Source organism: Chionomys nivalis, chromosome 12 (assembly GCF_950005125.1).
Source record: "Chionomys nivalis chromosome 12, mChiNiv1.1, whole genome shotgun sequence".
Lineage (NCBI taxonomy): Eukaryota > Metazoa > Chordata > Mammalia > Rodentia > Cricetidae > Chionomys > Chionomys nivalis.
In genome coordinates this window covers 39,224,164-39,246,429 of record NC_080097.1, presented here as the reverse complement: position 1 = coordinate 39,246,429, position 22,266 = coordinate 39,224,164, and the positions used below count along the sequence as shown (strand labels likewise).

The following is a 22,266-nucleotide window of genomic DNA, read 5'->3' as shown; positions in this document are numbered from 1 at the left end:
CCCATAAAGTCCAGCAGGAGAGAGAAGGTGGGGGTCCCCTCTGGCCTGTTAGAGAAACAGACTATGACACTCTTCCAGGCTCTAACGATAGAGGGAGTGGCCAGCAGCCTTCTCTCAGTCCTCCCACAGCCCTCTCCCACCTAGAAAGGACCCATTAAGGAAACTGGTTGGATAAGGGTCCCCTTGGTGCTCTGTGGGCTTTTTTCAGCTCTGAGAAGGGCGCTGTAGCCATCACCTCTATAAAAGAGAACTCGGTTATTAAAAGGTGACGAGTAAATAATTCACAACATAATTTGTGATTGTGAAATATTTATAAATGTGTCAACTGGGCATGGTGGCACACACCTATAATCTGACACTTAGGAGAGGACACCCGGGTTACAAAGTGAGACCTGGTTTCAAAAAGCAGAACAGGGGCTGGAAAGGGCTCAGCCGTTAAAAAAAAAAAAAAAAAAAAGGCTAAGCTCACAACCAAAACTGTAAACAAGCAGAACAGTTTATAAACATCTATTTCACAAAGTGAGGACTGGCCCAAAAGAAAGTTAGCAAGGCAATTCCCTTAGCATGGAAGTATCTCTCAACCTCCTGCTGAAGAGAGGATTATGGGGGAGAGAGGTGTTAAGTCTGGAGCGTAGCCCCCAGCCCCTGGCATCCATCCTAGCCCCGCTGGCCTGGGAGCTGCACTGTTCCGGATTCTAAATTCCAGGACCACTCCCACAGGGTATTTAAGTGGGCTCCCAGGGGAGAAACACATGGTTGGGTTTGCATGGGTTCCCTACTGTCCTGTCTCCATGTCATGCCCTCGGCTACCCAAGAGTGCTGTACTTAATAAAACCATGGGCATTTTGATTTGGCTTGATTTGACCTAATTGGATTTCTTTGCACCAGCGGAGCTGCCCTTCTTTTTATTTTTGACTTTACAGGGGGAGAGGGATATTTCCAGAAATTTCTACTTTCCGATGCACACTGAAATGTTCCCAATACTGTTACAGGTCTCACCACCTAACCAGGCCAGCGCCACAAGCGACAGGATCATACCACAGCACCAAACACCAGGCTAAGAAGGCGCTGCTCTTCGGGCTCAACCTCCCAGGAGTTGTTTGAGGGCTACTGCTAGCTTCAGGCAGAACACAGGCTAAGCCTCTGGACGCTGGAGAGATGGCTCCGTCGTTTCAAGCACCTGCTGCTCTTCCAGAGGAGCCATGCCAGGTGGCTCACCACCACCTTTAAAACTCCAACTTCAGGATTACCCTTTTCCTGACCAAAGACAGGACATCCACACATACATACACATTTAAGAAAAAAAAAGTTTATAAAAGCACTCATGTCCTCTTCTAGTGGGACTGAATGTTTGTTTTTGTTTTTGTTTTTTTTCTTCACTAAAAGCTGCTTATCACGCCTCAAATCCATGGGTTAATGATTTAGTCATGTTAAAAGCATGCCACGGGCAGGGGCGTGTTCCTCCCATGCCACCCACCTGTTCCTTCAGCGTCGGTTCATGTATTGTGTTACAAGGTATGCGCAGTTTCATGACAGTCAAAGGCAACATACATGGGTAATAGAGACCCATGGTCCCCCAGAGACTATTGACAGAGGGGAAGAATAACTGTCTCCTCTAGCTCCACATCCACCAGACATCAGCAGCCCTAGCTTCCTGAGGCTACTAGCTATTTCTCCCAGGCAAGCCCCAAGGGCCCCATCCCCTCCCCCACTCCCCACTTGCTTCCTATAAAGCCTCCAGGCTATAAACAGATCCTCTGTGGAAAGAATGTTTAAGAATAAACTCACACAGTACCTGACAAGGCCAATATTTATTCTCAGCTCTAACCAGTCAGGCCTGTCTAAAACCTAATTTTATTCATTGTTGTTTATTTCGGTCACATTTTACGAAAGAGTTGATTTGTAGTGAAAAGGGCTCGTTGGGTTGATACAGAAAGGCAGGTTCAACTGTGTTGGCCTGAGATTCCTGTCATCACCTCTGGAGAGCGGTGCCTACCTCCTCCTGCCACTGTCCCTGCCCTGCCTGGGAAGACAAGGACAAGGAGACCAGAGAGGGACCAAGGCTTGGCTTTCACCAGATCCTTTGATCTCACTTCTGCCTTTCTCAGCTGAGTAACTCCTCAAGCATTTGTTATCGTAAAACCAAGTAACACAACTTAAGACCATCTCTGGCTCTGTTTGTTTGTTGCCTAAATCCCCAGGAAGAGTTTTCAAAAACCTGCACCCCACCCTTTGTTCCTAAATTAAGGGATTCACAGGCCGAGACGTTTTTGATGGGTTATTTTCAGAGAGCATTAGTTATATGTATTTTGACTAAAGGACTTATCAGTGTCTATTTCGAATGGCTAAATTAATTACTTTTTGTTGAATATTTTAGAGTTATTTTCCTTGAAATAAGCAAAAACACAGATGTGTAATATTCTTTATGTGATTTCACTATCAGGGTACAATATTATTTCCCCTAATTCTACAGGATATAGATGTGTATGTGTCTTCACTTAATAAAGATACAGAACTGACTCAGAAATAATTTATAGAAAAAATGTTTATCACCAGGCAGTGGTGACGCACGCCCTTAGTCCTGGTCCTGGGGAGGTAAAGACAGGTAGATTTCTGTGAGTTCGAGGCCAGCCTGGGCTACAGAGTGAGTTCTAGGACAGGCAGAGTCACACACAGAAACCCTGTCTCGAAAAGCCAAAATGAATGAATGAATGAATAAATAAATAAATAAATAAATGTTTACCACAGATTTATCTACTACGACCATTTTACTACTGGATAGAATGTTCGCCAATTCTAGAACCAAAAGAAAGGAATTCAAATCCCACTTTTGCCAAAACATCCATTTCTACAGCTTTAGATAAACTCTATTTAGTCTCTCTGGTTTGGTTGGACAAAAAATGCACTAGTAAGATCTGCCTTGGTCTGGTAGGACAGCTCAGCAGGTAAAGAAGCTCATCAATAGCACCGACTTACACCACAGCACCCACTAGCAAAAGAGAAAAGTGACTGCAGAAAGTTGTCTTCAAACCTCCACACATGTACACACATACACATGGACGGATGGAAGGACGGAGGGCACACGTGCATACGCATGCACATATAAACACACAAATGAGTAAATGAAAAAACATTTGTAAAAGAGCTACCTAGCATGAAATTCTAGACGCAAAAGTGCCAGACAAACACTAAGTCCGTATTTAAGGCAGCCATTCATAGCCAACTACTCACATGGTTTACAAAGGAAAGTTAACAAAAGAGCAGAAGTGTGCTTAGCTAGTTAGGTTTATTGTCCCTAACTGTTGACATCCTGGCTGCTTTTAAGAACTGACAAGCAAGACGTCATAAGCAGGGCAGGGGTGACATCACTGGGGACCTAAAGGGCAAAAATAAATGTAATCATTTAAAGACCTGCTGAGGAGAGTCAAGTCCCGTGTTTAGTCCAGTCAGGACTAGGGCTTCCACAGGGAGCTCTTCGCCACCATCTTCCCTTACTCCAGCAGCCTTTTTCAAACAAAACAGGAATCCTGGGATGTACTTCTAGGTCTCCAGACAGTCACGGAAACCATTAACCTTCACAGAACTGATAAGAAAACACCTGAGGCCTTAACAGCCCCAGGGCTGGTTTCAGTGTGGCCACACCAAGCTCTACCTCAGCTGCTCTCAGCAGAGAGAAGGCGTACACATCTCTACTTACTGCTCAACTAGTACTGCCTGTGCTGGACTCAATTGTTACTGTCTGCTGCACTGGGCATCTGACCTGCAGGAAGCAGCAGTTACTTTTGCCAGGAAGTTTCCTTTTTTAAAAAAAACGGGATACCTCACCTGATTCTATTTTTATTCTTTGCTGTGAAATTTTTTCGCCTCCCACTAAAAGCAGCATGGCTTGTCTTCTGCTTTACATACGACACCTGCTTCTTTTCATACACACAAGGCAGGGAACAACATCCACAGAGAACCACTTCCTTTTCCTGCTTCCTCCTTCCGGAAGAGCCCCCAGGGCAAAGGGTCTCACCCTTGCTTCCTTTCATGAATGAAGACTTCCCCATCCATCACAACACCCCCACCCCCATGTCCTTCATTCCCAGGAATGTGTCTCCACAATTAACTACACAAGCCTGCCTTTGAGTTACCTCATGACATTTTTGATGCACTTTTCTCCTATGCTATAAAGCGAAAATAAAATAGAAACTATCTTTATGCTTAGTTGTAGAACAAAGGTAATACATTACGTAATTTCTTCAATATGAAAGTTTATTTCCTTACTAGCGTGACTTCAACCCAGGGTCTCACGAGTGCTACTTCCGTGCACTAACCTCAGCCTAAAGCCAGTATTTAATTAAAGTTATATGCACACATCCAGCCTGGAAGTCCGAGTTTAAACCTCACTTTGAAAGCAATTATGTATGACCCTCATTTGCAAACTTAAAATGCCTTAAAACTAGAAACACACAATGGTCACTTCCATTAAAACTTGAACTGTGTTCTTAAAAATTATACCCGTTAATTTTATGTCCACGCATGTAAAAGGCATATTTTAAGAAGGTTAACGATTTGGTTTGAAAGGAGAACTCTATCAAAGCCAGTCCCCCAGAATGAACCTTGCAAGCCATTCCTCAGAATTCAGCCCAATTCTGCAGTAGCTGCTGCACAGCCGTTCATCTGTGCATGCCTGTGCCATATATGGGTACCACAACTGCACTGGTTTCCCACAATAACACACCATCAGTCTCCTCTCGAGTATAAATAACTCACTGCTTAAAATATTCCATATTGCTACACCCCAGCTGGATAGCGACCAGTGTTAAGCAACGTCCAGTTCGATTAGATAATGCCTCCACCTCACATAGTTTTTCTCCTTATGTCTAAGAGTTCGTAAATTCAAAGAGGATGGTGTTCACTATTAAAAAAACTATGACTTGAAATCTTCCTTTAAAATGGAAACAAATGGTTAAAAATCAAAAGGATCATCAAAGAGAACTCAGTAACAGCATCACCAAAAATGGTTAATCTATCAAACATTTTCAGAATCAACAACATTGAGTTGTGGTTATATGTTTGCGCGTGTTTTTAGGAAGAGTGTGTTTCTGGGGGGTAGAGAGAGGACAGCAAGCTCTTGATATCCAACAGCCTTCTCAGCAACAGGATTGCCAAAGCTTGTGGGTCATCCCTCCATGCATTCATTCTGGAATAAGAACAGCAAAAGCAAGCCAGGAAAACAGCAGGAGAACGGCACAGATTTTCCAGTAGGAGAGGCAATAAAATGCTGCAGGGGTCATTAACGATTAGTGAAAAAAAGGCATGAAGGGAAGGGGTCAAACTAATCCTGAGACCTCAGGTAGAGGTGATGGAGAAGAGAAAAAGCATAAACAGGAGAGAGAAAAAGAAGCCAAGAGACAGACAGAATGGGCACAGTCTTGGTTACGTTTCTATGGTTGTGGTAAAACACCACAAAGAAAGCAGCATAAAGAAAGGACTTCTTTGGCTTATGGTTCCAGAGGTTTAATGGTCCGTGATGTCAGAGAGGAAGTAGCAGGCAGCAGGCAGCTGGAACTGCAGCTGAGAATTCACATCTTGAACCACAAATAAGAAGCCGAGAGAGCTAACCAGGAATTGCCTGTGGCTTTTAAAACCTCAAAGCCCGCCCCCATTGACACACTTCCTCCAGCAAGTCCATACCTCCTAAGCCTTCCCAAACAGCCTCAGGAACAGGGGACCAAGTATTCACACATATTCAAACCTCTATACTTTATCTCGTGCTGGATTTTGAGGTATAAATGGGACATTCAAGAGGACCTAGATGGCAGGCAAAGGAGGAACAGTGTTCAAAGGAACCAAAAAAATGGAGAATAAACTTGGGATTTGTGAGACAGGTCTTGAAGATGCTGTAAGGAGCAAAACTTTGGGAAACTCGGACTTTAAATAAGTGCAGGGAGAGAAAGAGTGACTAGATGCGGGAACGGAGAAGAAACAGAAAGAGACAGAAAAGTCAACAGGAAAGCGTGATCGAGGTCACGGAAGGAAAATGGCGCTGGCACCAGTACCTAACAGAATTCCATTATTTTTGACACCTACCTGAGTTCTTTTTCCACTCATGAATCAGTGTTAAGCTCTTAGAATCTGTAAAAGGCATAAGGAACCCTTGAGCTTCATCCCTAACAGACCAGGCAACAACATCTGAGCCACAATCAGCCACATCCTACCTCAACTGTGATCGTGCTTTTTCTACAGTAGTAAACGCTGCAGAGCCCTCCTATGGGGTTTCTGAAGATCTACGCATAAAAGCTTGATGACTCCCAAGGAATAAAGCGGAGAAACTGCCTTTACATAGAATGGTGATAAAGGATGCCTGGCAAGCTCTGCAGGTTCTATATAAGGGCCGCAGATGTCACGCTGCTGTCAGACACTCAGTGGCCACCCCCACTGAAGTTAGGCTGCTTTCCAGGGCACATTCTGGCTGAGGGCACCATGGTCTCACTGCAGTCATCACCTACACAAGGGACAGCACTCAAAACTGTTCTGCACAAACTCCCTGTAGGGCTCCCATTCAAACACCGGCCAATGGAAGAAGGCTGACTGACTCCCCTCAGAGCACACGGGTCACTCTTTGGTCCTGCCCCACCTACCTTCAGGCAACAGGGTCTTCACAGTCCTGGGGATACTTGCTCCGAAAGGAAAAAGACAAAAAACACGCACACCCTCCAGGAAATAGTTTCCCCATTTATAGCCCCGTGCTATGAGCGCACCACGATACAACTCTTTCATGTGCTGATAGGAATCTGAATGAGTGCCCTGGATGGAGAAGACACCAGCTCACAGGCTGGGGATGCAGGGGGAAGAAGAGCAGGAGGAGGAAGCCCTTTAGGGCTGATATCCTTCCTCTCCAGCTGCTTCCTGGCTGCTGTGAAGAGAGCAGCCCTGCTCCGCCACTCCCTCCCCAGCAGGGGCCTCTCAGGCTTCAAAAGAGGATGCTTTCCACCCTTGTCCTGCTCATTTAAACACAGCAATGAAAGTCTCATTAGCACACCAGCTACACACACACACCCCGTGTGTTACAGTGGAAGATATGTAAACACCAATTAAAAAGTCACCCACAACTGTCTTTACATGTATATATTATTTTTTTCCCAGCAAGCACAGACGGATTAGTCATAGAATTAACTGCCCAGGCTAGACAGCAAATCTTGACCCATCTAAAGAATCTATAAACTAGAAACACTCCCTGAAACAGTGGAACAAATTCAAATTAATTTTAAAAGGTAACCTAAAGCAAGGATATAGAAATGTAAAGCTTGTTCGTCAGAGTAATGCTAGAAAGTAGAAAAGATTGGGTGATTTAAAAATCAATGCATATTACGGTTTAGACAACTGACACCTTCACCCAAAGCTCATGAATTAAAGGCTTGGGTACCTGGGGTGGTGATCTCAGGAAAGGAAGAGCTATTGGTCTTGAGAAGGTAGGTGGAGCCTTCTGCTGTACTCTTAGGTCACTTGGGGCACGTTCTGGATGAGAGCCCCCTTCTATCTGTTTCTTTGCTTTCTGGTTCGTGGGGTGAATAGCGTTTTGGTTTCTTCCATCACATGCTTTGTTTGGGACATTAGTACTTCCCAATCTTGTACTGAAGCATCAGTAAGTCACAATCATTTTACATTCATTGTCTTTATAGTTTGTTTAGTACTTTGTTTGGGACATTAGTACTTCCCAATCTTGTACTGAAGCATCAATAACTAAGTCACAATCACTTTACATTCATTGTCTTTATGGTTTGTTTAGTACCAGAAACTAAAATATACATATAAAAATAGGCATCCACCCAAAGCTATAGGCACCCACGCCTTGAAGGCTCAGTGGGACAAGACTATAACCCAATACTGGGGGCACCGAGGCAGGATGTGTTGTTTTATCTCCAGCACAGTAGCTACAGCTGTATGCACAGCTGTTTCAGTCAATAACTGTGGCTCTGCAGTCCTTCTCCAGAAGTCACCACCAGATCTACCTCCTGCCACTGCCATCAAATAGAGTTTTTAATTAAATCTCTATCGTTCTATTTTTCAATAAGGCTCAGGAGTAGGAGGCTGGGGTGAAAACCTGCTAGCTCAGAGAGGTTGAGGTGCAACTAGCTGACCTTCCCTTCACCAATGTCTCCAAAAAGAGCTTTCCTCCCTCACTGCAAACCAAGAAATACTGCCACACTCAAAGTCCCTCCTACTACTTTCTGGGTGCCTCTCTATCAGTCTTCCAGACTCCCTCCGACTCTCTATGATTATTTTCTACCAACTAGTTGCTAGCTCCACTTCCTGGTTGATTTTATTTAATGAACACAAAGGCAGACTCGGGGTTCGTGGTGTTATCACATATCCCGCAACAAGGAGGACTACAGGTTTAGCCAAAGCTTGGGCTTAGAAAATGAAAATCCCTGTAGGCAAAACAGAATGAAGGAAATGATAGATCAGACTAGAAATGAGTGAAATAGAAGATGAAGGATCAACAGATAATGTAAACAAAAATGGAAGGATCACACACACACACATCATCTTTAATTAAAAATAATCATGGGAGCCGGGCGATGGTGGCGCACGCCTTTAATCCCAGCACTCGGGAGGCAGAGACAGGCGGATCTCTGAGTTCGAGACCAGCCTGGTCTACAGAGCTAGTTCCAGGACAGGCTCCAAAGCCACAGAGAAACCCTGTCTCGAAAAACCAAAAAAAAAAAAAGAAAAAAATAATAATAATCATGGGAGCTCGCATGGTAATGTACGCCTTTAATCCCAGCATTCAGGAGGCAGAGGCAGGCAGATCTGGGTGAATTTTGAAGTCTCACTGGCCTCAAGTTCCAAGTCAGCCAGGGCTACATAGTGGGACCTTGTCTCAAAAAAATAAAAATAAAAAAGAAAATCTTCTGGAAAAAATGAGAAGCAAATGCACAGAAGGCTAAAGGGGGAACTATAGCAGCATTTCAAAGACAAAGGATTATTTTCTTGTTTCTATACTTAGGCTGTTCCCTGAAAAATGCCTGAACAACTACTTTCAAGGTTCATGAAATAGTTCTGCAGAGCACGGAATGCAGTGGAGAGGGCGCTCAGCAAAATAACAGGGTCAAAGTGTTCAGCAACCTAAGCAATGCTAAAGCGAGGGGGGGGGAGAGGCCTCTCTCCATCACTCCCAGTGTGACCTGGGGGAAGAACGTGTGCCTGCCTCACACCTGCTGCAAAGGCTGCAGAAAGACTTGTTTAGTGATGTCACACCTACATGGTGCTGGTGGTGATGAGGACAATTATTCCTCAGATCCAGAATATTTTCTCTCTCTCTCTCTCTCTCTCTCTCTCTCTGTGTGTGTGTGTGTGTGTGTGTGTTGTGTGTGTACACACGCTTTTTCTCCCACCTCTCTTATTATATACAGGAAATGTAGTGAGTTGCTTATTAGTGAAACAGCAACGTTTCAAGGTGTTTTTATTGGTCTAGTTGGGAAAATAAATGCAATTTAGAATTTGCTCACTTGGGACCACAGAACGAACATTGGGAACGACTGTAAGCGGAAAGGAATTTCTGCAGTGAACTCAGATCAAGTGTTTCCTCATTTCCAGAGGTCTACTCTGGGGCACGAAGACCTTAACATGGCTATAAAGATCAGAACCAGAACTGAAGAAAAAACCCGCAAACCCAGGCTGCGCTCCGCTGGGAGCACAATGTCACTTTTGTGTCGCCGGCTTTTTTTCCTCCCAATACAAACAGGGAGGGAAAACATCTGTGATCAGGTGTGTATAATGGAAAAATCCTCCACAGAAGTCTTGCCAAGCCTGGGCTATGCTAAAAGGAATGGAATTTGGTAAGAAATATCCCATTATTAACTTACTTGTTTGGTAGCGTGCCAGCACAAAACAAAGAGACAGAAACTTACACACACTTAACGCAGAGCAATTTATAAACACATCCAAAAGTTTAGGGTGTCTGACTATATGTCTGTCCACATCAACAAACGCCAGGGCTTAGAAAAACCAAGGCTCAAGCCACATGTAGACAGGCGCACTGTGCAGCCTGGACATCCCAATGGCCTCTTTCACTTCTACCACTCCATGGAAAATGTTTTCATTTTTCAAGATTAATACTATCAAATTCCAGTCTGGCTCACTGTGTTTTGGTGTCTCTGTGTATCTGAGATTTCATAAGATACATGACTATCATAGACCAGCTACATGCACACAGACACACACATGCATACACACACATTCACAGGTACACATATGTATGCATACACACACAGATACACAAGAGCACACTGCATGACCACATACAAACACAAACATACACACATGCATGTGCACACACGTGACTGCACGAGTTTACATATGCATGTACACACACACATACACACACACACATTTTCCTTTTGAACAGAGCTTCTTAAAAAGGTGGAGATTTAAGTTTGTATTAATTTAAAAAAAAAACTCCAAGTTCAGAAAAAATGGTATCAATTTTCCCATTTTCTAGAGCAAAGACATACTGTTTTCCCGCAGATAGCTTCTTCAGAAATGGTTGGTGTAAGGCAAAAGAACAACGAAAATTAATTTTTGTTTCACAACAAAAAAAATGAAACAACTGTGCTTTGTAAAGTTGCCCCGACCCAGGGTCCCTCAAACAAGAGAGTGGGTATTCTGAGGCTTAAAGATCATTTCTGAGAACGAGCCCCAGAAGAATGTGGGGCTACTGGTTATATGACCATCAGGAAGTTGGCTCTTTCTCCACATTGTTTAGCAGCCAGAAAGGGTACCACAGAAGCAGGTGGCAGCCAGAATGCATTCCTTTTACAGTGTGATAACATTTCATGCCACGGACAACCCCCTTCAAGGGCAACAGCTCCAAGCCCAAGCTGGGAAGAGAGGGCTTCTGAGGAGTAACTCAGGCCCAGCTGGTTGTTTCCTCTGAGAATAGGAAACCCGCTCCCCCTGGTCCTGGAAGCAGTCCCATTGAAGAAGTTTGGGTTTTGATGCCTCCACCCCTGAACTTCTCCAAGATGAGCCTCCACGTTCTCCATTCTAAGATTCCTAACACTCACTGCAGCCAAGCCCTCTGCTGCTCCAGGCTCTTCTAGTTTCTTCTGGAACACTAACACCTTTCCAGACCTTTAAAATAGATTTTAGGCTTCTCTGGGTGCTTCCGGTTCCAAGTGTTCGTTGCTATAGAGCAACAGGCTTGCTGAATCACTTTTATTGTTCTTGGCCACATTTCTTGGACAAAGACATTTTCTAGCAGGAAGGCAGGGGGCACACACACTAAACTAACATAACCTTTGGTTGCGAACAGCAAGAGGCAAAGATTAAAAGAAGCTAGATGCTTCAAACCAGGCTACATAAACAGCAATAAAACAGTATTTTCCACAAATACTACATTTCCATCATCTAAGAGAAAGCGGAAACCAGTTTCATGTTCTTAACTGCAGTCTATGGTGAAGATGTTTTCATGTGTGAATCAATCCAGCCTCTGGAGAAGACATGAGGTCCTTGGCACAAAAGCAGCCATCGGAAAGCCGAAGATAACGTGAGGGAGAAAGGATGCCAGCCAAGAACCTGGCTACACAGTTAAAACGTGTCCCCGCCCCGTTACCATGATCATCATCTTCATCATCACCAAGACAATTCTCAAATATTTATGGTTGTTTACACTGCCAAAATGTACATGATCCTCAGGGGACGGAACCAACTTTGAACATTCCCATAAATTCCAAGTATCTTTATATGGGATCTTTTTTGATTTTAGAATGTACAAAATTAGTAATTCCTGCATGTAATTTGTTAAGAAAGGGAGGAATTCTAAATATAGCAAGAACGGAGCTGGAGCTCCATAGTGGAGCATAAGCCTTCCATGTCCACGCCCTGGTGTGATCCCCACCGTCACAGAAACACAACAGCATTAGGGCTTCATTGTAAGTAGGGAAACATGAGATCTGGGAAGACATTTGTGCATTACTTTATCTAAAAAGTCTTTCTTCCTAGTTAATGGAAGAGAGAGAGAGAGAGAGAGAGAGAGAGAGAGAGAGAGCAAACACCACAGAAAAGAAAATGCTTTAGTTGCTTAGGAAGGAGATAGACTTAGTACTCTATTGAAATGGCTCACCTATCACACCTGATAGTCTAAATTCAATCCCGAGGACTCCCCCAAGCTGTTCCACACATATATATGTATAAATGAATATTTAAAATTTCTTAAAAGTAGGTGACCCCCCCCCCAATTGTTAAAGCTATTGCCCAAATATGGCCTCCTCAATTCTTCCAGTTAGCAGTTTGCATCCAGCTGGAGCGGGGGCCAGTCTGAGTCAGGAAGTTGTCACGCAGACAACAGACGGCACGGGGGTTATGATATTACTCAGCGTCACAGAGGGTGCCAACAGCGTTGTCTAGACAAGGTTACATATTTGCAAGTACACAGCTACGACAGTCACCTACTATTTCAAAAACAACAAGTAAAACTCTCGGGCAAGAGCTATTATGACACATTCTGCCCAAATCGTTCCCGAGCCTAGAAGTATCCTAGAGATACAGTTCCTCAATCTTTTAGTCAAGCAGGATTTAAAGACTATTTGAATAACACAGCTCTAGCTTCTTGGTTTCTTCAAAAACCTTGCTCTCACCATCATTTCATATTTACATATTCATATCCAGACTGACTTCTGCGGGAGGTCATCAAAAGTAACTACTTGGCTAGCTAGTTTTTGTCAGCTTGACACAAATCAGTCACCTGGGAAGAGGAACCCTCAACTGAGGAACTGCCACCATGAGACTGGTGTGGGCCAGTTCCATGGGGCATTTTCTTGATTGATGATTGCCGGGGGAGGGCCCAGCCCAGCCCACTGTGGGTGGTACCACCCCTGGGCTGGTGGTCCTGGGTTCTGTAAGACAGCAGGCTGAGCAAGTCATGGGAACCAAGCCAGTAAATAGCACCCCTCCATGGCCTCTGCATCAGCTCCTGCCTTGAGCTACAGACCCAACTTCCTTCAGTGATGGACTGTAGCCTGTAAGCCAAATAAATCCTTTCCTCCCCAGGTCACTTTATGTCAGAAAGGTTCATTGCAGCAATCTGACACATTAGTATTTTGGGCTCTCAAAGTGGTCCATGGGGTAAAGGCACTTGCCAACAAGCCTGAGTTCCTGAGTTCGATCCCCAGGGACTACAAGGCGAAAGGTGAGAACTGGGTGTTATAAGTCACCCTCTGACCACTGCACACACTCCATGGCACACATTATCCCCCCAAAAAAGAGATTTAAAATGTAATAAATAATAGCATTATTATCTACCTTTAAAAAAAAAACTTAGAGGCTAACCATATGTGTTTTATGAATGCTCACATTAAGCTCCTGAGAGCTGAGGCATACTCTTTCTTAATGTTCTTCCCCTCCTATCATGTTCCTTCAAAGAACACATGGTTTAATCCAAGAGAGTCAGTCTCAGAAATGTTAATATTCAAAGTAGGAAATGTGGAAAAAGAAAAACAGACAAAATTTTGAAATTCCCAATGCAATTGAGAGATGAGACATGGGGTGAAATGCAGAAAGCAATTGGAACAGTCTTTTCTTTCCTCTCCCCTTACACAGGAACCCATCACAGAGCGCCAACCGCATTACTTACTCTTCGGCCATCAGCAACAACTTCTTTGTCTTTTTTTTTTTTTTTGGAAGTTTTTATTTTATTTTTATTTTATTTTATGTGTGTAAGTCTTTTGCTTGCATGTATATCTATATAATACTTGCATGCCTGGTGCCAGAAGAGGCTAGAAGGGAGCATACGGTCCCCAGAACTGGAGTTGCAGACAGTTATGAGCCCTTATGTGAGTGACAGAAATTGAACCCTGGTCCTCTGGAAAAGCACCCAGTTCTCTTGACTGCTGAGCCATCTCTCCAGCCCCTTCTTTGTCTTAAAGAATTCTCAAGTCCATACTGCATGATAGTCTTTCTATTCATTTGAGGACAGCAATAATCCATTCTCAATCAAGTGTAACTTACAACTTATTAGAACAAATAAAACATTACTAATTTTTTAATGCAAACATAGATCATCAAGTGTTTTTAGGATTTTATAGTCAACTATGTCCCAAAGATATGGACTTAATAGAACAACATGAAGTTACACTGATTATGTATACTGTTGTATATAATAATACATACTTATTGTATGCTAACTACAGGGGTCAAATATGTTATAATGGGACAAAAATGGGTAAGCAAACAAAGCCGCTTTGGCAACAATCACAACTAACAAACAAATCTCTTGAGAAGTTAGGGAATCAAAATCTACAGATTCGGCTATGTGGGTTCCCAGGAAAGACTAAGGGAGCGAGCTTCCTGCTTGGCAGAAACAGCAAGAAAACTGAAGCTGGACAGATGCACCAGGACAGGAGCCTGCAGAACTAAAGATCAGATAGATGAACCTGCAGATAACCTAATAGCACCCTACTCTATTTTCAAAAATATAAATAAATCAAAGCCAGTGATAACTATTCCTTGGAATGCTTTCACCCTGAGGAAAAACATGCATGCCTATGAAATAGGATGGAAGCCTCTTTCTTGTTTTGGTTACAAAAAAAAAAAAAAAAAAAAAAAGCCCCTAATTTTTCAGGAGCCAACTAAAACAAAAGGCAAAGTCAAAAGAACAATAAAAAACAAACAAACAAACAAAAATAAACAAAAAACCACTGGCATCACTATATTATAAAGAGTTGCTGTCTCTGGTTTCCTGGAAATTTTGAACTTTAAAACTGATATATTTCTTACACAGCATGCGCCTGGCTGATTAATTAGCTCCTACCCTTTACTCACCAAGATGCTAGTGGCACAAGAAAAGATTCCAGCTGGAACAGGGGAGCTTGCTTTCATTAAGACAGAAGTTACAACAACAACAACACCCTCTCTCCTGAAATCCTAAGTGTGTGATAAGGATTTGGGGAACAAGGAGTGAGAATCTGACTACAGCATCCGGCTACAAAGTTTAAAACCAAGATTTTAGAAGAACTCGTTTTCCTGAAACTCTAGTCTGCAGCATTAACACGATGCAGTGTTACACGATGCTACCTAAGGCAGACTAAGACTCAGCACATACCAGCTTAATTTAATGACAACTAAGAAGGCAAATTATCTGACCAGAGAGCTCAATGGTCCTCCACATCCTTCATTTTTGTTTGTTTGAAGGTCTTTTTTGGTTTTTATTTGTTTTGGTCTTATCATTCATTCATTCATTCATTTGGTTTTTTAAAACAGGGTTTCCCCTCTGTAGCCCTAGCTGTCCTGAAACTTACTATGTAGACAAGGATAGCCCCAACATCAGAGATCCACATGCCTCTGCCTCCTAAGTGCTGGGATTAAAGGCGTGCACCACCACACAAATCAGATCCTCCGCAATTTTCTTAAAGTGACTGAACTCAAAAAGAATGGCTACCTCCCTTTCTCTTGAAATGCCTTAACTGTCAGTCTTCTCCCTTCCTCCTTCCAAAATCTGCATGAACTCTTGAAGACAACATGCTAGCATCCTTATACACATGATGCTATGTCAATATTCCCTTTTAACCTTGCCCTGCTGACATCTGGGGAAGTCCAGCACCAAGAGCAATACAAAGGGCCCTATAAACTTAGGGCCTTGTTAATATTTCTGTGGTTTAATTGCAAGAATGACCAAGAGTGGCATCTCGATCATTGACATCGATCACAATAATCGACAGACACATCATGGTTTTTGGGCTGGTCCCTGAAGGCACGTGATCAGAAGTGCCCAATTAAACCTACCTCAGGTTTAAGTAGGTCAGCATCTGCAGATTGACAATGGCCTCAGGAATGACGCGGATGCAGTTGTGATACAGGTTAAGGATTTCCAGGGACACGAAATGGCACAGCTCCATTGGCACTTCCACCAGCCTGTTTTTAGACAGATCTACGAGAGAAAGGAAAGAAGGCGCCATGAGTACATCGACATCCCGGATAGATGCTTTGTTCCTGCTTTCCAGGCAATGATCTGAACTTCATCAACGGCATCGCTTTTCTGCGTCTGTTATGATTTCCATCTCTTGGGCAAATTCAGAAGCACAAGCACTAGGGAAGCTAAGGTGCTGGGGGGGAGGGCTTCTGGTCTCTGACTTGTACATCTGGCTACGCAAAAGGAGCTCTTCACCAAACTTTGGAAATTATCTTAGGCAGGAAATATCTTTTCACATAGACAAATATGCACAATTCCTAAAACCATCACTCAAATTTGCATTCATTACATGCACTGACTCCAATCAGAGACCAACTCTCCTAACATAGGAGGAATTTGTCTGTTATATGCCCTACAAACAGACACATAACCAGCACTTAAAAAAAATGTTTTATTCACTAGAATACTTACAATGTACAAGGCTAACATGAACCAACTATGTCCATTAAGAGTCAATATGTGTCTGCCAAACAATTACCAGTAAAAGTGAACCCCACAGCCAAGTCCACAAGAACAGGGGCAATGACCTGTGCAGAGATGTGAGCACACAGCAGCACCTGCAAACAAAATGATGCAATATCCTTAACGGGCAAAGGTGAGAACAGCAGACATGGTACCAAACATCAGAGAGCAAGGACGCCACCGTGAAGACAGAAGTTGACACCTAGAGGACGATGAACTGGGAACTTTGTGCTCCTGAACTTAAAACTTCCCAGACAGCTTGAAGGAAGAGGGTGAACTTGACACATGAACACAATGCTTGTGACAAAATGATGCCTGAAAACCATGATAAAAAATGGGGAACGACAGTCCTTACATTCACAGCTGAACAGACTCATACAAAGAGAAGAAGATGCTGTTGTCAGGAGGACGGGGCTGAAGATGCAGCTTAGCAGGGGAATGGTACCCAGCTCTGTGTGAAGTCCTGGGTTAGATCCCCAGTCCCACACCAGGAAGGAGAAACAGCACTGAAGTGACTGCAAGGTCCTGGGCATTGGATGGGGGTTGGGAGGGCGTGAAACAAATTTCCTTTCGTGAATGTTTAGGACCAAAACGGAAAAAAAAAAATCCAGTTCTAGAAGACATGAAGATTCTCGTGTGTTGCAAAGCAGGAAATGTGCCCAGAAAACAGACTGCTGTTTCCTGTGAGTTCAGCTCAGAAAGTTCCACTGAGAACAACTGTGGCGTGCAGCCTGGTGTCTCCAGTGTTTACAGTACAGGGTGTTTGCCGTCCCCACCTCTTATCTCCTCATGGTCTCCAGGAGGGGGAAAGTTCAGCATTCTCCCCCCCCCCCCCCCGTTTTCCTCTGGGCAAACTGATCTGCGCTGACAGAGGCCTCTGCAGAGATGGGGCTGGTCCTCCCTCATTATACACTAAAATTTTCCTATTCAACTCCTACTCTGTTTGCTTCTTTGCTTGGGTTGGGGATTTTATTGATTTTCCTTTTGGAGATGGGACATTACTATGCAGGCTCAAATTAGCCTAGAACTCACAATCCTCCTGCCTTGGCTGCCAGTGTTACCACCTGACCACAGGCTTGCATCATCAGTACCCTCTGAAAATATTATGGTTGTGTTTGAGACAGGGTCTCACGTAGCCAAGGCTGACCTTGAACTCTCTATCTAGTAGTGGTGGCCTTGAACTTCTGATCTCCCTGTTGGGTTTAGGCAGGTGCCCCCAATGTCTAGCACATAGGCTTATGCAGAGCTGAAGAATGAACCCAAGACCTCGAATCCTGGGCCTTATGCACACTAGGTAAAGATGCTACCAACTGGGCTATATTAAAACTTTTGTTTCTAATTGTACTATTCTCTATATGCCTTCTCAAAGGTCCTTCCTTGAAAGGAGTCAGGCTACATACCCATCACAAATTAAGGTCTAAGCTGCTGACCGTGGGTATCCACTGTGACCAGGCCTTCACTGTCCCCAAATAAGTAGATCTCCATATGTACCAAGCTAGTGACAATTCCCCTGTGCCATGAGCGCCTATATTTCTGGATTTGCGTCAGTTTCTACAGCAGAAGGTAAGAAATCTACATGCAGCCTAGACTCTGCTGATGCCAACACAAAACAGTTGCCTCAGTCAGCAGCGCAGAAACTGAAGCAAAACAGAGTTTGTTTGGGTTAATGAACCAAGTGCTGAATTATTTACACACATATCAACATTTCCTGAGTATATGCTTTCTACAGAAATGGAAAAACCACACGCAATCAAGGAGCTTAAATGTTTAATAGAAAAATGCAGCAAACTCACAACAAACCATAACTCAGGATATTCCGAAATACACTCTTAATAAATCTGGGGCTGGAAAGACGGCTCAGCAGTTAAGAGCCTGTGCTACTCTTGCAGACGTCTTGAATTTGGTGCATGGAACCTGTATTGTGGTTGACAACTGTAACTCCTGCTCTAGAGGACTTGCATGCTCATACCCACACAAACACATAATTGAAGAATAAAATTGTATGTATACAATATTATTGTATGTACATTGTATGTATAATATATATGCTCTAAATCAGGAGCTGAGTGTGCCTGTAAGAAGAGATCTAGCTGGTGAACTCTGTACAGCACATAGCAGATGCCTCATGCAAACCCCACATGGAACAGTACTGGCTCCAACCTATGGGTAAGAACAGGCTTGGGTCACTTGCCTAAACCACAGAGCTTGACCGTGCTCCCCCAGTAAATCACCTTTCTTCAAGAAATGATGCCAACAAGACCAGGACAACAAGTCAATCTTCCAGTTTGATTTCTCCAAAATCAACCAAAATATAGTCACCGTGGCATAGGGAAGCAAAGTCATGCCTCAAGTACAAACAGGAAAGCACTGAGCTTGGTAGGCTTTCAAATATATGGCTTTTTTTTCCCTATATGCACTGTTTAATTTTCAACTTTGTTAGTGGGAGACAGAAAGAAGAGTACCAAAAAATGGGCATGGACGCTCCTCTGAGTTTTACATAAAGCCTAAGAGCAAACCATCGGATGCCTAGCGAGGAAGGGAAATCCGCGCTAAGGTGTTTGAACTTGGATTATCAGATTACAAAATAACATGTGTTCAGAATGCTTCCTGTTCCCTGAAAACCAAGAAGAAAAGCAGAAGCGGGAAGAGGGCAGGAGGGTAGAGAGAGCGAGCAAGAACAGAGTGGACGCGCACATCCCAGCACTCAGGAAGACAAGACAGAAAGACAAGACCAGGCCAGCTAGGGACTACATTAGCTACTCTCTGCCCCTGCCCCCGCCCCCCCCAAAAAAAAGAGAGAAAGAAGGGGAGGGGAAGGGTGAAGAGAGGAAAGGAAGGAAAGGGGAGGGGAGGAGATGGAGAGGAGAGAAGAGGAGATGGGAAGGGAGGAGAGGTTCAAATAGCTGGGAGTGGAGGGAAGAGGAGGGGAGGGAATAAGAGAGGGAAGGAAGGGGAGGATAGGGAAAGGAAAGGGAGGGGAGGAAGGGAGGGAAGGGGGAAAGGGAAAATGAAGGGAGGGGAGACAAAAAAAGGGGAAGGGAAGAGGGAGTGAATTTCGGACTTCATTGTAATCAAAGGCACAGGACAGTGAACACCCCTAATTTAGACCCTGACAGAAGACAGCAGAGCCAAGAAGACACTTACCCACCCCACTAATAACAGAATCACAGACACCCCAAAGTCTGATGAGTGAAACTTCTCCACTCAAAACACAGCAAGAGCAAGAAGTCTAGACCTCAGGCACGGGGTAAGAGGACAATTCACATCTTAACTTCTAATGGCAATAAAAACCAGTGGTGCACAGTGGTGAGAGATCCAATAAGGCCTGAGCCTTTCGGAAAGAAAGGCGCTTGAACAAAGATGTGTGTGTGTGTGTGTGTGTGTGTGTGTGTGTGTGTTGGTCATTTACAATTCTGAGGCCTTTGGTCTGTCAGTGAATCTATTTAGGGCTGTTTCATTAACTAAATAGAAGTAGACACCTGCCTAGCACCTCTCAGCCTGTTGGCATGCTAGGGTGGCTGTCAGGGATTTAGAAGCTGGGGGCTCCTGCCTGGAAACTCTGGCAGGAGACTCAGCCATGGGGATTCTAGCGGTGTCCACATGATGCCTCCCCCACCCACTCCTCACCATTCAGGGATAGCGAGGAGGAGATGCTGATACACAGCCCCACTGGCATCCTCTGCCTCCACACCAAGCCTCAGCAGCAGGTGCTCTCCCAGGGATAGGGGTTATGCCCAAGAGGAAGCTTGAAAGAAAAGAGCCCCTGACCGGGCTCATAAGGTGAGGATAAAAATACTGCCCCAATTGGAGTCGGCTCTTGCTGGCTCTGACCCCTTATTCTCACTTCCTTCTCAACAAGTTTCCAGTATAAGTCAGGCAACAAAAATCTGGCCAGGAATGAAGTTTTACATATTTTGAAAAAGCCATAGACATAAAAAATTAGTTTTATTTTTTCCCCTTTGTTTTACATGTGTGCAACACACACAAAGACCAGGACTCGACAGCTGGTGCCCTCCTCAATTATTCTCCATCTCATTCTTTAAGACAGACTCCCCTCCTCCCCAGCTCTCTATTTGGGGCTTAGACCGGCCAGGGAACCCCAGGGAGCCTCTTGTCTCTGCACCACTCCCATTATTTATTTATTTATTTATTTTGGTTTTTCGAGACAGGGTTTCTCTGTGGTTTTGGAGCCTGTCCTGGGACTAGCTCTGTAGACCAGGCTGGTCTCGAACTCACAGAGATCCACCTGCCTCTGCCTCCCGAGTGCTGGGATTAAAGGCGTGTGCCACCACGGCCCGGCCCATTATTTTTAAAGCAGGTGCTGGGGTTGAACTCAGGTCCTCATCTTGCACGCCAAGCGCTTCACTGAATGAACAATCTCCACCATTCCCGCTTTTTTTCCTCCTTAACAAGAACCAGAACCAAGCAAGACAGATGCCTCGGTAACCCCCAGTAAGGCACAGACTAGGGAAAAGCAAAACCGAGTTCCACCCCTGGGAACAGCCGCTAACATGTCCTGAGAGCCTTCCTTCACTAGGCCCAACAAGACTGGAGGACCAGAGAGACCAACTGCCCATCTGAGTATATCTTGTCACAAGGAAAACTATGAACCACCGGCCTATTTCTGGGGTCCTGGTAGGCACTCCATAGTCTTACAAAAGCTACATGACCTCTGGCCCAGTCTTTAACAAACATTCTCCAAATGAACGGGGTGTCTCCAAATGAACGAGGTGTGTCTCGGGTGCCTTTGTCTCCACCCAGCCCAAGTGGGGAAGTGTCCTAGCTGGAAACCCACCCTGGGGGTCTTGCTCTACAGTGGGGAGTCAAGTACACCCTAGCGCACATACACACTTGCGAAGCAAACCAGCACCCCTAAGACACGTCTGCCCACATCCGCTGCTTGATTCAAGTACTCGCACGAAAGCCAAGCAGCCAGAAATAAAACAGTAAGTATCACACCTGCCAAAATAAGCTATGCGGAGCCCTAAAATAAAGTGGCCAAATGAATAAAAATAAGCAGGGTAGGGGAGAAAAACAGTACGTGGAATCCAGTGTGCAGTCAGCAAGACTGACGGGAGGGAGGGCGCCGGGCTGTTTTTATGTAAGAAGTGGTAGTTCCCAGGGAACTGGCTGAAGCCCCCATGTGCCAGCAATAACATCCGAAGTTTGCCGTCATTAGCCATCCTCGAGGCACAAGCTCTGTGGGCCAGGACAGCTGGGACCTCGTGGACCACATCCTGTTGGGTGGTCAGCAGGAAAGGCCTACTCCTGGAAGCCAAGATCACGACCAGTTTCAGGAAAATCAAGTAAGACTGTAAACAGACTGCCATGTCAAGTAACTGCAGAAGCCGGCAATCTCCCCCATGGCCGGTAGGGTTGCACCTCCCGACTCCCAGGGGATGCCTAAAGAGCCCAGATAGGATGGAGTCCATCCATTCTTTGTTTGTTCTTCGATACACATGCCTGCGAAAAAGCTGAATTTACAAACTAGGCCAAGCAAGAGAATCCCAATAAGGGGCGATTGACTAGAACCGTTTCAGTAATAGACTGTGATCAACGTTGTATGGCTGTGGTGTCTCTCTCGAGAGGTAAGACAAATGTTATTTTTGGACCACAGCTGACCACGAGGAATTGAACACAAACAGTGAAACAAGATAGAAGGGAACTACTGTATTAGTACCAGCCATGACATCTGACTGGCGAGATGTGTCACCAACATACAGAAGTCAAAAGCCCCAGCACACCCCTGTATGCGTCCTTGTGCCTCCCAAGGCTGTGGAGGGCTCTTTCCACTTGTCTATTGCGGCTCCTCTGGAGACCACTGCCTCTGGAGCCCATCTTTGTGCAGA

The 22,266-nt window shown here is 44.5% G+C and overlaps 1 protein-coding gene across 5 annotated transcripts in view; it reads right to left on the bottom strand.

Moving 5' to 3' along the window:
* Positions 1-22,266, bottom strand: part of Lrch1 (leucine rich repeats and calponin homology domain containing 1) — a 184,898-nt gene that overhangs the window by 82,212 nt on the left and 80,420 nt on the right. For all 5 annotated transcript variants that reach the window (XM_057785984.1, XM_057785987.1, XM_057785982.1 and 2 more), the window contains exon 2: positions 15,769-15,913. In XM_057785984.1, the coding sequence (XP_057641967.1) occupies positions 15,769-15,913 (145 nt within the window). The remainder of the gene's footprint in view (positions 1-15,768; positions 15,914-22,266) is intronic.